The 17,040-nt window shown below is 39.3% G+C and overlaps 1 protein-coding gene across 7 annotated transcripts in view; it reads right to left on the minus strand.

The window, feature by feature from the left end:
- The window catches only part of MYT1L (myelin transcription factor 1 like), a 273,561-nt gene that overhangs the window by 130,348 nt on the left and 126,173 nt on the right, over window positions 1-17,040 (minus strand). For 5 of the 7 annotated variants that reach the window (XM_021711729.1, XM_021711728.1, XM_021711726.1 and 2 more), the window contains one exon: window positions 1,056-2,027. In XM_021711729.1, coding sequence (XP_021567404.1) covers window positions 1,056-2,027 — 972 coding nt within the window. Of the gene's footprint in view, window positions 1-1,049; window positions 2,028-17,040 lie in introns of all 7 variants that reach the window. The other 2 variants (XM_021711724.1, XM_008056807.2) reach the window with 1 other exon arrangement.

Here is a 17,040-nt window from a genome sequence, read left to right on the forward strand (position 1 = left end):
TAAAGGAAAATTATAATTAAGATATCCACAGTGTCAAGGTTCTCCATGAGACTGTATTATACATAACCTGCCTCATATTGAAAATAGACTTACTATAAACATAAAAACAATAATTCAGGTTGGATATATATATATATATATATAGGTAGATCTATCTATCTATCTATCTATCTACACACACACACACACACACACACACACACACACATACATGAGGCATACTTACTACATATGTATAGTATATGTACAGTTAAATATATTAATATACGCAAATAGGTACCCACATACTCCATAAAAGAAAATTCAGCTAAAACTATCATTGTTTTAAAATATACTGTATTTGAGAAAACTGCCATAACTGTTTCCACAATGGAGTGGAACCAGTGAGGGGGAATGAATATTCTAAAGAAATTGCTATTGATCTCAGCTGAGGCCACACCATGTCTTGCATAGCAAATGGTTTCCACTACCTAACTATCTTAAGATAATTAATGTGTAGTCACTGCCCTCATCTTACCTTATCGGTCATTCTGTTACTGTTCAATTTCTATCAGGGGTGTTTTCTATGAGGATGATTTCATCAATAACTGTCATTTGATGATAATTTTATAAATCATGATGCCACCTACCCAATCCAATTTATAAAATATATGCTTTATCTTTTATTGACTAATTGGTACATAAACCTTGCCACTCAACATGGATTGTGGTTCATTTATATCAGCACAGGCTTAGCCGTGTGTTTTCTGTCACATGAAATACCTGCGTGTCAACATCGTCTTCCAAAGGAAGGCGTTTCCCACTGAAATATCATAATATTCATCTGCTCTAATAATATGACATTGAGCTGTTTTATGTATTTCTCAGAGAAATATTTTATTTGCTCTTCAGAAACATAATCACAAAATATCATTTGGGAATCAACTCTAAAAGTGTGCAACAGAGATAAAATTTCAGTGTGATTCACACTTTAGCTGTAGGCTATCACTAACATCTTTTACTTTAGCTCATGTTTTCACGAGGCAACTTACGTTAGGTAGAAATATTACCTTTACCATAGTATGGCTTTTTGACATGGCTGTCACTGGATTTAGGCTTTCTGTCCTCCCCAGGAAGTTGTCTTGGAGACTGGTCCTCATATGATCTCATATTGTCCCTCCTTCCAGCTTCCATTGCCATCTTCTCCCTCATGGCCTTTGCTCTTTCAGTTTCCAAAGCAATAGCTTTCTCAAGCAGGGTTAAATTTCCCTTGGTCATGTCAAACACCTCTTCGGATCTGTCTGAGTTTACAGAGGTGGTATCGTCATCTCGTTCATGACACCCATCCTCCTTTGCACAGCTGGAAAACACCCTTGATCTGGGACTCAGCTGTTCTTCAAGCCTCATGAGGTTCATCATGTCTGAGTAGTTCCTGTCCGGCGTTCTTCCTGGGAAGTCGTCTTCTTGCCTGACATGCTGACGGATGTTCATGTTCTGCTGAGGATTCCTCTCCTGAGGGTTGGTCTCGCTGAGCTTCCTGGCCAGGTCAAAGCACTGATTCCTCAAACACTCCAAACTGCTCAGACACACCTCCTCGTCGCTCTCCTCTACCATCTTTTCCATAAGTCCATTGTTCATGGGCTTCCCCAACATTACGTAATTCATATTTCGACTATCTTGCTGTGACATGCTGTCTACATAATTCCTGTCATTAATGTTCTCTGAGAGCACGACACCATGTCCTTGTGCTAATAATTTAAGAGAGTCCACTGTTTCTCTGACAACATCACTGTCTAAGTCCAAACTTAACTCACTTTTCCGCCCCAGGTTTTCGTTTTTGTCACTATCATCTTCCAGACTATTGGAGGTATTACTGTTCATTTCTGACTCAGTCCTGGCCCGGTAGGCTGCATCCTCAGCAATTTTGCCAAGATTTAACAAAGACTTGGCCACAAGTTCATCATAATTATCATACTCATCATTATTGTTATCATCCTTTTCTGTGTCTTGCATTATTCGAGTATTGTGACAATTCATTTGATGGTCTTCTGCAAAGAAAATAAAAAAGACAAAAAAGAAAAGAAAAGAAAAAAGTGGCTAGAACTTGAAGTTTAGTTGCAACAGCATGGATAGCAAGTTAACGGCAAGTCAAACTCTGTTCAGCATCTTACAGCACCTTAAGTCCCATTTGCAGCTGGGTTGAAAATGTTGACATAAAGAAAATGGATTGTGCTAAAAAATCAGATCATTTAAAATATTTGCTGTGAACTAATAACTTTCTTAATAATCTTAGAACAAACCAGTAAATATGATAAATATAATTTTAAAATATTAATTCCTGATTATTTATAAATTTTAAGAATTCCTTATATTCTTCATTGACTATTTATTTACAGCCCAACCAGATGCATGCTAACTGCATTCATCATATTACTAGGCTTTCCAAGAGTTCATGAACTTTACTTGTTGCCAACTCATAAGCAGATGTTTGCAACAGTTGCTTTTAAATTGTCTATTTTTACAGTGATACTTGGGCAACACAGAAGAAAGCTTCAGGCTCCTGAGAAAAATGCAGCAGTGCCACTTACATTGGGAGATAAGTACAGTAAGCACATGTGGCAATTGAATTAAGAGTATTTTGAATCTGGTACCTTCCAGACAGTTAATCATGACACACAGTGAAGCAACAGAAATTGTATAGTAAAAGTTTAGAAACTAAATTTGATGAACTATAACTCCTCCGTCCTTATCCCCACAGGCTTGAGAGTGTGAGGAAGGAAGTGTGCAGTGGCCAAATGCCTATAAAAGGCAGAGTTGAGATGAACTGGTACAACTATGACATGTATAATAAAGCATTTGACTTAGTATGTGGTGTTAGTATATTCCTCCATCTCACAGCCCCAGGACAATTTTGGTGAGTGGAAATAACATGTGAATAAGTTTTGTACTCAATTTCAAAAAAAATATTTAGAAAAACTCTTTAAAAATACCATATTAAAAATTATATAACCTCCATGTTTCATCTGAAATATATAATGTTTCACCAAAAAATATTTGGGATTTGTACATCTATTCACCATTGCTATCATGTATATTGTAAATAAAGATAGCAATAAAAGTCTTCTTAAATGTATTCATCCACTTAGATTGCGTTTGGTTAATCTTATGCCACTTTCAAGTCTGTTTTTTGCTTCCATGATTTAAAAAACAGAGTAACACAAATTTTTAAAGTTTATTAAAGATTTGAAGAAATGAAATATATTGACTAGTGGAAAATATCAGTTGATTAAAGCTGAGATATGGGACCTCTGGTGTTTTCTTTATGAATTTTATACTGAGAAGCCTCTTATTAGTGAAAAAAAGATATGGAGCTCAATATATCAATAATAGAGAATAACATCCTTGTTATCTCACACTGAATCAACAAAAATGTAAGATCTGACATACTTTCTTAAACGCCAGTAAGTCAAATTTATCATTTATTAGCCATAGAACATTGGTAATTGTATGAACAATTGTTGTCTCCTTTCTGGATAACTATTATAATTTATTTTATTTGTTATAAGGATAAAGGTGTTATCAAAAAGCAACAAACTGAAAGAAAATCAATCCAGTGAATGCACTCAGAAACACTGAGGAAGTATTATTGTCAAATGTTCCCCTTGCCATTGACCTAGGTGAAGTCAATCCTGTTTTAATGAACATTTGGAAATATAAAATTATATTCTCCTTTCAATTTATGCACTTTGTTATAATCATGGGCTGTGAATAGAGAAGTGTTCTCAGGATAACTAACCTGCGTTTTCTTTGAAAAAAACAAAACAAAAAAACCCTGGTGAATTTTGATAGCCAGAACCACTACAGCTATGAAGAACCAACCATGAGTTAGAGGTATAAGTTATAATTTGTAAACAAGAACATGCATACAACATGTTGAAACATTTTGAAAGTCTAGTCAAAGAAGAAACCACAGTCAGGTAAGACATTATTTTAATAATTTGCTCCTAAATTTCTTTTACGGAAATAAATTTAGGAGCAAATTCCTGAAGAATTTGAGAAAGCCACAAGTCATTGAAAGTGACAAACAAGAAGAGAAAAAGCCTGCCAAATCCTTGTTGCTGTTTCTAAAGCCATAATAAAGTGTGCACTTGGAACAGGTCATGGTCCACATTGTGTGATATTCTTCACCTTCCTATCAAATGTGTTAAACAAGATTGGTAATTCTCCACATCCTAAATCTCAGGATTATCCTCAGTTATTTGCCTCTACATTCTCCTTTCTGCATCACATAGGTAAGGAGTACATTTCACTTTTTAAATAATCAGACATCTACTCTCTCCACTCAATTCATAAGTTACCTTTCCCCCAGAGAGATTAAAATGGAATTCGACAAGCTTCTTTGCACTGTGTCAGAGCCATGCTGATGAGTGTAGCTGAGAGCATGCTGGCAAGGGGGTCCCTCCACCCTCTGGAAAATGAAGAGTGTGGACTGCCACCAATGACTTTTCGGCTTTAGGTTCTAATGAAGTACAGCAAGAACAAATTTTGGTGGTCATATGAGAGTGGTACAAAGTTAGAAGTTGCATCAGCCATCACAATTTTGCCACTTACTAGTTGTGTGAAGTTGGTGACCCAAGTTTTCACAGCCTTAGTTGCCTCACCTGTAAAGTGGGGATAATAAAACTGCCTGGGGGAGTTCCGGTAAGATGGTGACGGCATAGGTGGAATTGTGAGATTCTCTGAATGTGAGTTCCCAAAAAGACTCTTACTTTTCTTCCCCCACCTCCCTGCCCACTGCCAGCTGCACTGGTCTGAGGCCCAGGGATCTTCAGTCCCATGCAGGGCTGGATATTGCAGCCCCTGGCTGCTGTGGCTCCACTATACATGGCTCCGACCCACACAGGAGTCTCGGGTCTCAGCTCCCTCCCTGGCTACATCGTCTAGCCCAGCACCCAGCACCAAGTCGCTGGTCACCCAGGGAGGCACTGGGTGCCTGCCACTCAGAGATACTGGTCCCATTTCTGGCTGAAGTACCCTGTAAGGGGCCCAGGGCCACTCCCGCTGCTCACCGCCTGCCCTTTGGAGCTTCGGAGCTCTGGGCCCACCCTGGCTGAGGCACTCAGTGTGCGACCCCATGCTTGTGTAAGGGAACAGCATATCTTAAGGAGGTGCTGATCAGAGGCTCTCAGCTCCAGAGGAGGGAACTCCCGACCCCCTCCTCCACCCCAGCCTGCTGGGGGCACCACGGATCCAGCACCCAGCTGTGCAGCTGATCCCCGGTGCCTCCCACACAACTACAGTCCACCATAGTGGATCACTCAGGGACACAGATGAGCAGAGAGAAAAGATCTGCGAAAGTGAAGCTGCCACCTCGGCCATTCACCAGGCAGAGATTTGCATTGCCTGGTCCACCTATCAGCAGCCTCCACCTTGGTTCCTAAGGTAACATTGCTAAACAGGAGACAAAGCCCCTCCCCTACGCTGAATCAGACAAAGGCAACTAAGCATCGCAGACCTCCTGGGCAGACCTCCTGGGCAGCCGTCGCAGACCTCCTGGGCAGCAGACTGAAAAAACAAACCCAAGCTGTGAGTAAATCTAGCTTCCTGCAATGAAAACAAAGGGGAGAGGCTGGAGATCAGAGCTAAAGAGGCTTTAGACACACAGGAAAGATTCCAGAGCTAGTCTGATCTCTTATTTTGACTTTTGATTTTATCATTTTGACTGTTTGTTTTGCTCACTTTTGTTTGCTTTCTGACTTACACTATATGTTTCATGACTTTATTGGTCTGTCATTTTGTAGTTATCAGTATTCTTTAGGGAATTCTGCTTGTGTGTTTTTTTCACTTCTCTCCAACCTTGTGCCTCTTTTTCACATGTTAGTTGGTATGTATGTCTGTTTTCCGTCTCACTCTTCTCTCTTTCTAACTTCCTATTGATCCCCCCTTCCTCCATTATTTTCCTCTTTTGTACCTCTTTTTGATCCAGGGACCAAACCTACATACCGCTGCACAGACAGATTGTAAGGCAGTGGGAAATAGGCTCCAGTGTGCTCGTACATGTGTTGGGGGATGCTGGAATCAGCATATAGATTCTGAATCACAGCTTCCCCCTCAATTAAACCTCAAAAATGCAAAAAGTACAACCTGCAGCCCACACTCCAACCTCAAAATTGAAAAAAGCCAGAGGACCCTCATAAGGAAGAACAGGAGATTGCACAAGTGAAGCAAAAGCAATCCCACCATCCCTGAAAAACAGAATTAAAGAAAGGGAGGGAAAGGGGGAGAGAGAGGAAAATCTACACAAATGAAGAAAAACTAAAAGAAGAATATGGGTCTCTCCCAGACCCGTGGGAGGGCAGACACTAGAAAACTGACTTTGGAATGCAAACAATGAAGAGCCCCCAGAATGACTGGTCTCAAACTGCAAACCTAGATATCAAGACATTAATGGAGAGATGAAAAAGAATTGTGGAGAGACAAGAAGAAACTAGGAAGGAGCTGATGACTGAGATAACCGTAATAAAGAATACTGTGAATGAAATAAATAACAAACTGATAAGCATGGAAAGCAGAATGACTCAAGCAGAAGAAAGAATCTCAGAGCTCGAGGACCAAAATATAGAACTAATTCAAATTCTTAAAAACACTGAAAACAAGCTCAAAAAGACAGAACAAAACCTTCAAGAGATGAACGATTACTTCAAGAGACCGAACCTAAGAGTAATTGGCCTTAGGAGGAAGAAAGAGAGACAGAGACGACACTGGAACAAACTTTCCATTAGATTATTCAAGAAAACTTCCCTTATCTAATCAGTGATGCAAAAATTCAAACACAAGAGATTCAGAGAACCTCTGCAAGACAACAAATGAGAAGACCAACTCCTAGACACATAATAATCACCTAAACAAAATAGGCATAAAAGAAAAAATACGAGCCGGGCTCGGTGGCTCAGCCTGTAATCCTGAACCTTTGGGAGGCTGAGGTAAGTGGATTGCCTGAGCCCGTGGGTTCGAGACCTGCCTGGGCAGCGAGACCTCATCTCTACAATAAATAAATTTAAAAAATCAGCCAGGCGTGGTAGCGCATGCCTGTAATTCTGGCTACTCGTGAGGCTGAGGTGGAAGGATCGCCGGAGCCCAGCCGGCCGAGGCTGCGGTGGCCGGGAGTGGCCACGGCACTCCAGTCTGGGTGACAGAGTGAGACTCCAACTCAAAAAGAAAAGAAAAGAAAAAATACTAAAGGCAGAAAGAGAAAAAGGTGAGATCACCTGCCAGGAAAGACAAATTAGAACAGCAGCAGACTTATCTACAGAAACCCTGCAGGCTAGGAGAGCTTGGAGCCCTATCTTCAAAGTCTTAAAAGATAAACAATTTCAACCAAGAGTAACCTACCCAGCCAAGTTAAGCTTCATCAGTGAGGGAGAATTAAAATCTCTCCCAGATATCCAATCCCTAAGAACTTACACTGCCACCAGACCACCTCTACATGAAACACTTAAGAAAGTACTAAACACAGAAGAAAAGGAAAAAAGGACAACGTTCTTCACAAGAGTACAGGAAAAAGAATAAAATACACATGAACCAACCCCAAAACCAAAAGAAAGACAAAAAAACCAAGTGGAAGAACAACAACTCTATAAGAACTCTATGATAGGGATGAACTCTCACATTTCAATTATTAGCCTGAATGTGAATGGACTAAATGCACCACTGAAAAGACATAGAATGGCAAATGGTTAAAATACCACCAGGCAACAATATACTGCCTACAAGAGACACATCTCACTAGAAAGGACATGCACAGAATCAAAGTAAGAGGATGGGAAACAAATTTTCAGGCGAATGGAACACAAAAGAAAGGAGGAGTCGTGATCCCAATTTCAGACAAAATACCATTTAAGCTATCAAAAATTTAAAAAGATACAGAGGGCCACTACATAATGATAAAAGGTTCACTCCATCAACAAGAAATATCTATCCTAATCATATATGCACCCAACATAGGAGCACCAACTTTCATAAAGCAGCTTCTAGGAAACTAAAGAATGATATTGACTCTAACACCATCATAACTGGGGACTTTAATACCCTACTCACAACCCTTGACAGATCATCTGGACAAAAAATCAGCAATGAGATCCGGAATCTCAGTATGACTCTTGACCAAATGGACTTAATTGATACCTACAGAACACTCCATCCAAACTACCACAGAATACACATTCTACTCATCACCACATGGAATGTATTCTAAAATTGACCACATATTGGGCCATAAATCAAGCATAAGCAAATTAAGAAGGACCGAAATTTTACCACGCACCTTCTCGGACCACAGTGGAATAAAAATAAACATTAACACCAACAAGGTCCCCCCCAAACCCACAAAGACATGGATACTAAACAGCATGATGCTAAACCACTTCTGGGTCAATGATGATATCAAAACAGAGATCAAAAGATACCTGGAAACAAATTAAAATGAAGAAACATTTTACCAAAATCTCTGGGATGCCATGAAAGCTGTAGTAAGGGGGGAATTTATATCCCTACAAATGCACATGAAGAAAATAGAAGGATCACAAATTAACAGCCTAACAAGCCACCTAAGGAAGCTGGAAAAACAAGACCACAAAAAGTCTAATTTCAGCAGGAGAATTCAGATCACCAAAATAAAAGCCCAGATCCAGGACATAGAAGATGAAACGATAATATAAAAAAAATCAATGAAACAAAAAGCTGGTTCTTTGAAAGGATAAACAAGATTGGTGGTACCCTAGCTAGACTGACCAAGAAAAAGAGAGAAAAAACTCAAATAAGTACAATCAGAAACACAAAAGATGAAGTCACATCTGATCCTGGAGAAATACAAAAGATCATTAGAGACTACTATGTACACTTGTATGGAAACAAACTTGAAAACCTTAAGGAAATGGAGGACTTTCTGTCATCACACAACCTGCCTTAGGTTGAAACAAGAAGAAATTGAGACCTGAATAGACCAATAACAATCAAGGAAATCGACTATGTAATAAGAAAACTACCTACAAAAAAAAGCCCTGGGCCAGATGGCTTTCCAGCAGAATTCTACAAGACATTTAAGGAGGAGCTGATACCATTCCTACTGAAGGTATTCCAGGTGATTGAGAAACATGGAACGCTCCCCAAATCATTTTACAAAGCTAACATCACGTTGATACCCAAGCCAGGTAAAAACTCAGCAAAGAAAGAGAACTACAGGCCAATATCTTTGATGAACATAGATGCTAAAATTCTCAACAAGATCCTAGCAAACTGGATTCAGCAATACATCTCAAAAATCATCCATCATGACCAAGTAGGCTTCATCCCTGGGGAGCAAGGCTGGTTCAAAATTTGTAAAACCATAAATGTAATTAAATACATCAACATATGTCAAAACAAAAACCACATGATCATATCATTAGATGCAGAAAAAGCTTTTGATAAAATCCAGCACCCCTTCTTGATAAAAACCCTTGAACACCTAGGCATACGGGGAACATACCTAAAAACAGTAAAAGTCATCTACGAGAAACCCACATCCAGCATACCTAAATGGAAAAATTGAAACCATTTCTCATGAAAACTGGAACAAGACAAGGATGCCCACTCTCACCCCTCCTGTTCAATATAGTATTGGAAGTCCTGGCTAGAACAATCAGAGAAGAGAAGGCAATCAGGGGTATCCAAATAAGAAAAGAGGAAGTCAAGTTATCTTTCTTTGCAGATGACATGACTGTATACCTTGAAAACCCAAGAGAATCTGTGAAAAACCTCCTTACACTGATAAAGGCCTTTGACAAAGTCTCAGGATATAAAATAAATGTGCAAAAGATAATCGCATTTCTTTACACCAATAATAAACAAACAGAAACCCGAATAAAAAGCACAATTCCATTCACAATAGCCACAGAAAAAAGAAATACCTTGACATCTTCCTAACCAGAGAAGTGAAAGACCTTTACAATGAAAACTACAAAACACTGCTCAAAGAAATCAAAGATGACACAAATAAGTGGAAAAATATCCCATGCTCATGGATTGGAAGAATCAACATTGTGAAGATGTCCATCTTACCTAAGGCAATCTACAGATTTAATGCAATACCCATCAAATTACCAGCAACATTCTTCTCAGACCTAGAAAAAGCAACACAGGAATTCATATGGAAACACAAATGACCAAGAATAGCCAGAACAATCCTCAGGGAAAAAAAACAAAGCAGGTGGCATCACATTACCAGACTTCAAACTTTACTATAAAGCTACAATCAACAAAACAGCTTGGTATTGGTATAGGAACAGGCATATAGATCAATGGAATAGAATTGAGATTCCAGAAGCAAAACCTTAATTTCTCAACCAACTCATCTTTGACAAAGCCTCCACCACCTACCACTGGGGAGAGGAGAACCTATTCAGCAAATGGTGCTGGGAAAACTGGCCGACCACATGCAGAAGATTGAAACAGGACCCCTATCTATCCCCATACACAAAAATTAACTCCAAATGAATCAGCGACCTATATGTAAAACCTCAAATCATAAGAACCTTAGAGAATGAAGGACATACCCTCATGGAATTTAGAACTGGCATCCAATTCCTGAACAAAACTCCAAATCCACAGGCCATAAGAGATAAGATAGACAAGTGGGACCTCATTAAACTGACAAGCTTCTGCAAAGTCAAAGAAACCATCAAGAGAGCAGGAAGACAGCCTACAGACTGGGAAAAAGTATTTGCCAACTCCAGGTCTGGCAAAGGCTTAACATCTTGGATCTACAAGGTACGCAAACATGCTGAAAAGAAAAAAAACAAACAGCTGCATTATAAAATGGGCAAAAGATATGAACAGACACTTCTCAAAGGAAGACATCCGAGCAGCCAACAGACACATGAAGAAATGTTCAATCTCACTAATCATCAGGGAGATGCAAATCAAACCACACTGAGATACCACCTAACTCCAGTCAGAATGGCAGTTATCAATAACTCAAAAAATAACAGTTGCTGGAGAGGGTGTGGCGAAAAGGGAACACTCCTACACTGTTGGTGGGAGTGTAAACTAATGCAACCTCTGTGGAAAGAAGTGTGGTGATTCCTAAAAGCTCTTAATATCAACCTCCCATATGACCCCACAATCCCCCTACCCTGAAGAACTCAAATCACTCTGTAGAAAAGATACCTGCACACATATGTTTATTGCAGCTTTGCTCACAATAGCAAGAACATGGAAGCAACCATGCTGTCCATCAAAAGAAGACTGGATTAAAAAATGTGGTACATATACACCATGGAATACTATGCAGCCTTAAAAAAGAACAAAATCATGAATTTCACAGCAACCTGGATCAAACTAGAGTCTATAATATTGAGTGACCTCTCACAGAAACAAAGATCTGAGTATCACATGTTCTCACTCATATAGTGGACCTTGATCATCCAACGTATTACCATAAGAAAATGACTGACAGTGATGGGAAACTATGGGGGGGGGAGAGAAATGGGATTAATGGTAGTAAACATCTGTCTGGGAACGGGGAGACACCTCTTATCAACAAGGATGCCTGAACGAAATGTATTTGTATACCTAACCCTTAACTGTACCCCACAATATCATAATAAAAAATATTGGTTAAAAAATGCAATACTTAATTCCACAATTTAGTGCTCTGAACTATGTACATGGATGCAGTTCTTGAATATTTTGTGCTGCACTATTGTTGCACTCTATAGCTATTACAGATACTTATGTAGGCTATACAAGTTGTAAAAGAAATAATAAAGAAATAAATTTACAAGGTGCATGCTGTAAAAAAATAAATAATAATTATAATAAAACTTCCTGACTCTTCTTAGAGATTGCCTAGAAGAATCATGCAATAGGATGTGCCTCCTAAAGACTTTGTACTTTGGCTAGTCTTAACATCAGCTCACAGAGTGGGCACCTGGGGACACCAGTCAGTTTGCAAAAGACATCTAGAAACAGGCAATGGAGAACATACTGGCATCTGATCTGCAGTCTATTGTATGATTTGGCTTTTCTTCAAAGATACTAACACTCAGTGTCAGCTGAGGCTCTGTCTGATGGCAGTAAATGTGAAATGGCTGGTGAAGATGGCATAAGTGCCCCCAAATTCTTTCCGGTTAATAGAATGTCTCAAGATACTGGTAGTTAACTATTTCAAAACATATTTGAAACAGAGTCTACTTTTAATTATGTGTACTAAAGGAGGTGAACAGTCAGTCCATTCATCAACAAGCAGGTTCTAAATGTCTACTGTACATCAGCCTCATCTAGGACTTAGAATCATGTACAGTGAGTTTTTAGGATTCCATCTATGGTTTTACACACTCAATTCCTCCTTCTAGTTGTGTTTTTGCTGAGGCTAAAAATGAAATGAGTCACATGTAGAAGTGGCTATGGGAACTGAACCAGGACTTCTGGTGCCAGTTTGGGATTAAAAATGTGGTATGAACAATCCACAAAGTGAATATTGCAACTACAAAAATCAAAAGTCAATTATACTAGTTTCAATCTAGGGATTGATGTTCTATCAAATAGAGATAGAGTTTTTATGATAAAAACCATTTTATCAGAAAATTATTGTAAAGTAAAAGTTTGTGTTCCAAGTAGAAGAATATAGGTATTTAAATTGAAGTTTGAAGTGAAGACTAAAGCATTATCAGTTTCCTTTTTTGTAGTTTTCTTAAATCTGCCATCTAGCAAAGTTGCACAGTAACAGACGATAAAAGAGACTCTCCTATTAGTAGGTGCTAGCCCAAGTGTTCCCCACTGGTATGGACTCACAGAATTCTCATACTGGGAGGAAAATTAGCGACAATCTGGTCTATCCCTTTCCAAGTGAGAAACTGAGCCCAGAAAGCAGAGATGATTCAGTGGCTAAACTTTTTATGTTCCTGTTAGTCAATTTCAGACTTCATTTTTATTATTATTACATGTGAGACTTCAATTCCCATGAGAATGAGCTTTATAAAATGTTAAAGGGAGGAAGGGAGGAAGATGGCGGCAGAGCCAGTCAGACTATGCGAGTCCCAGTGTGAGTTAGTGAATGGAAATTTTGCATACGTGTCTGTGAGTAAGTGGGCATGTGAGTGGCTGACCGAATGTGAACTTGGGAACAAGTGACCAGGGCTCTCCTGGTGGTGCTGTAGTTGCTCTATTTGGACTCTAGTGCTTGTTTTACATCAACAAGGTCCTTCCCAGGAAGAAGCTGCTGGCTCCAGGTTCTGTCTCACCACTGCAGCACCTGGCTAGACACTGGCAGCAAGGGCTGTGGAGGGAGCACAGCGAGGGAGCCCAGAAGTAGAACTCGACCAGAGAAGACAAAAGAGGTGTCTGCCACAATCTTGAAAACTGGTCAGATAAGTGCTCCGACTTGCTCACCATGGAGTGAGAGACCCAATCTGATCTCTGTGATAGAAATTACTCAGGGGTTGATTGTGACCAAGAGGGAATATTCTGAAAGGACAAACTCTGGGGGGGACAGGATGAGTGCTGAGTCTTAGGCATCCCACCTCTGACCTAATAGCCATGGGACAAAGGGTGTGACCAGAAAAGGACAAGGAAGACCTCCAAAGTGATCAATGGTGAGTCCAGGGCCGACCCAACGCCCTCCTCCCCAGCAATCCTCTGAACATCAGACCCACGTGGCTGGGGCATGACTGAGAAGGACAAACTCAGGCAGAGTCCAGATGTCAGCCTGGATGGGTGACTCTACTCCAGGATAAGCTTGGCTGGGGCGTCTCCCCACCAGTACTGGGGAAAGAGACAATCCTGCACTGCAGGATCCCCCTGACCATACAAGAGTGGGAAGAGAGGACTGAAGACCCATTCACCCCCACCATCCCCTCCTCCTTCCCTGGGCCAGACACTGAAGATATTGTGAATGATGCCAAGCTCTGCAGAAGTTAGCAGAGGGGCTTACCTGTGAGCAACTGAGAGGAATAATAACAGAACCTGCCACAAAAGGGTAGATTTTTGTTTGCTTGTTGTTTTTTTTAATTTTTAAATATTTTTCCTTTGTGCATGAATATGTGTGTGAGGGTTCTATCTGCATGCCCCCACCCTTTTTTCTTTCTTTCTTCTTTTATTTTTTTGTTTTCTGTTTATATGTGTATGAGAATGATTGAGTGTTCCTCTTTTAGTTTTTTTCTGTTTGTTTGTTTTTGCTTTTTTGTTCTTCTCTTTTTTTTAGTTTAATGTATGTTTGAGTATATGTGTGAGGGTTTGATTTGAATTTCTTTTTTTCCCTCTTTCTCTTCTCCTTTCATTTTATGTTGGGCATGTGCATGTGTGTTAGATTTTCATGGGTTTTATTGTTGTTGTTTGCTTTATTGTTTTACAGTTAGAGAGAGAGAGAGAGAGAGTTTAATTTCTTTGCTTTGGTTTCTGCTTTTGTTGTTCTGTGGTTTTTTTTTTTTTTTTTTAAATTTATGCCCGTCTTATTTCATTCTACTTTTCTCTGTTCTCCTCATTGCTGTTACTGTACCTTGAACTCAGAGGGTACACACACATTCTCATTGCACCATCTTATAGAGTGGTGGTGGGAAGAGGATTTCAGGGAACCCATACCACAATCAGTGGATATTGAGATTTGCAAATAGTTTCTGAATCCTAGCTCCCCATCCTTCACCTTATTTGCCTCTCAAAACTACAAGAGATAGCAAAGCTTCCTACTTATAGCCTTGTATCAAAATAGAACAAATTCAGAGCCCTGATCAGAGAAGAGTAGAGGGCTGAGCAAATATCAGAGGTGAAAGCCTCTCTCACTGTCACTGAATAATGGAACTAAAGAGAAAAGAACACAATCAGTCACAAAGGAGGAAAAATCAACAGAAGAACATAGGCAATTCTGAGTGTAACAAAGAGAAAATGCCTGAAAATCAGACCTCAGAGCCCAAACAATGGATATCACCAATGACTGGCCCCAGAATACACTAAGGATTAGGAAGTGAATGGAAAGAGTGAATAAGACTCAAGAAAGACAAGGTGCAACACTGAAATAACTTGTAACAGAGATATTGGTCATCAAAAATTTCATCCAGAAAATAAATAACAAGATGACAAGCATGGAAAGCAGAACTAATTAAGAACAATAAAGAATCTCAGAACTTGAAAACCAAAACATAGAATTAACTCGATCTGTACAAAAGAAAGAAAGAAAACTCAGAAAGAAAGGACAAAGCCTCTAAGAGATGTGCGATTATCTTAAGAGACCAAACCTATGCCTGATTGGTATTTCAGAAGAAGAAAGGGAAAGGGAGAACACCTTGGAGCAAGTAATTCAGGAGTTTATCCAAGAAAACTTTCCCCATCTCACCAGAGATACGACCATACAAACACGAGAGATACAGAGAAACCCTGCAAAACAGTAAATGAGAAGACCAACCCCTAGACACAGTAATTCACCTACACAAAGTAGGTACAAAAGAAAAAAATCCTAATGGTAGCAAGAGAGAAAGGTCAAACAATCTACTGGGGAAAACCATTCCAAATAGCAGCAGACCTATTGGCAGAAACTCTATAAGTTAGAAGGGATTGGAGTCCAATATTCAAAGTCCTCAAAGATAAGCAATTTCAACAAGAATTTCCTACCCAGCCAAGCTTAACTTCATCAGTGATGGAGAATTAAAATCCTTTCCAGACATCCAACCCCTTAGAGATTATGCAGCTTCCAGACCAGCTCTACAGAAGATGCTTAAAAAGGTATTAAGCACAGAAGAAAGAAAAGAGAGAATGATCATGCACTTCTGAAGAGAACAGTAGAACACAGAATAAACAGAGAATAAAATGCAACTGCAAACTTGAAAACACACACATACTTCAACCCAAAAGCCAAAAGAAAACAAAGAAACAAAGAAAAAACTTTATAAGAACCTCATGACAGGGATAAACAATCACATTTTAATTATAAGCCTGAATGTGAATGGACTAAATGCACCAACAAAAAGACACAGAATGGCGAACTAGATCAAAAACCATGACCCAATACTTTGCTGCATCCAGGAAATTCATCCCACCACAAGGGATGCACGCAGACTACAAGTTAGAGGATGGAAAATGAGTTTCCAGGTGAGTGGATCACAAAAGAAGGCAGGAGTTGTGCTCTTAACACCAGACAAAACAACCTTTAAGCTATCAAAAAATGTAAAAGATACAGAAGGACACTACCTAATGATAAAAGGGTCAATCCATTAACAAGAAATAACCATCCTCAACATATATGCACCTAACACAGGAGCACCAGTGTCTATAAAACTACTAAGTACATGAAAAAAAAAAAGAAAAAAGATACTGACTCTAACACTATTATAGCTGGGGACTTAAATACCCCCACTAACAACCCTAGATAGGTCATCGAGACAAAAAGTCAACAAAGAGATTCAGAATCTCAACTTGATGCTTGATCAAATGGAATTAATTGATATCTACAGAATACTCCACCCAACAACCACAGAATATACATTCTACTCATCACCATGTGGAACGCACTATAAGATCGATCGCATCCTCAGCTATAAATCAAGCATAAACAAATTTTATAAGATCAAAATACTGTTATGCACCTTGTCACACTACAGTGGAGTAATAATAAATATCAATACCAACAAAATTCCCCCCAAATCCACAAAGATATGGACACTAAACAGCATGATGCCGGTCAACACAGAAATCAAAATAGAAATTCAAAGATTCCTGGAAACAAAGGAAAATGAAGACCATCTTACCAAAACCTCTGGGTTGCCATGAAATCCATTCTAAGAGGGGAATTTATTTCTCTATGAACACACATCAAGAAAATAGAAAGATCTCAAGTTGACAGCCTAACAAATCACCTAAGGGAGCTGGAAAGACAAGACCACTGAAACCCTAACTTTAGCAGAGGAATCCAAATCACCAAAGTAAAAGCCCAAATACAGGACATAGAAGACAAAAATATCATAGAAAAAAATCAACAAAACAAAAAGCTTATTCTTTGAAAGAATAAACAAGATTGTTGACTCTTTGCCAGAAGAC

Source organism: Carlito syrichta, unplaced genomic scaffold, assembly GCF_000164805.1.
Source record: "Carlito syrichta isolate Samal-C Ts95f unplaced genomic scaffold, Tarsius_syrichta-2.0.1 Scaffold302535, whole genome shotgun sequence".
Lineage (NCBI taxonomy): Eukaryota > Metazoa > Chordata > Mammalia > Primates > Tarsiidae > Carlito > Carlito syrichta.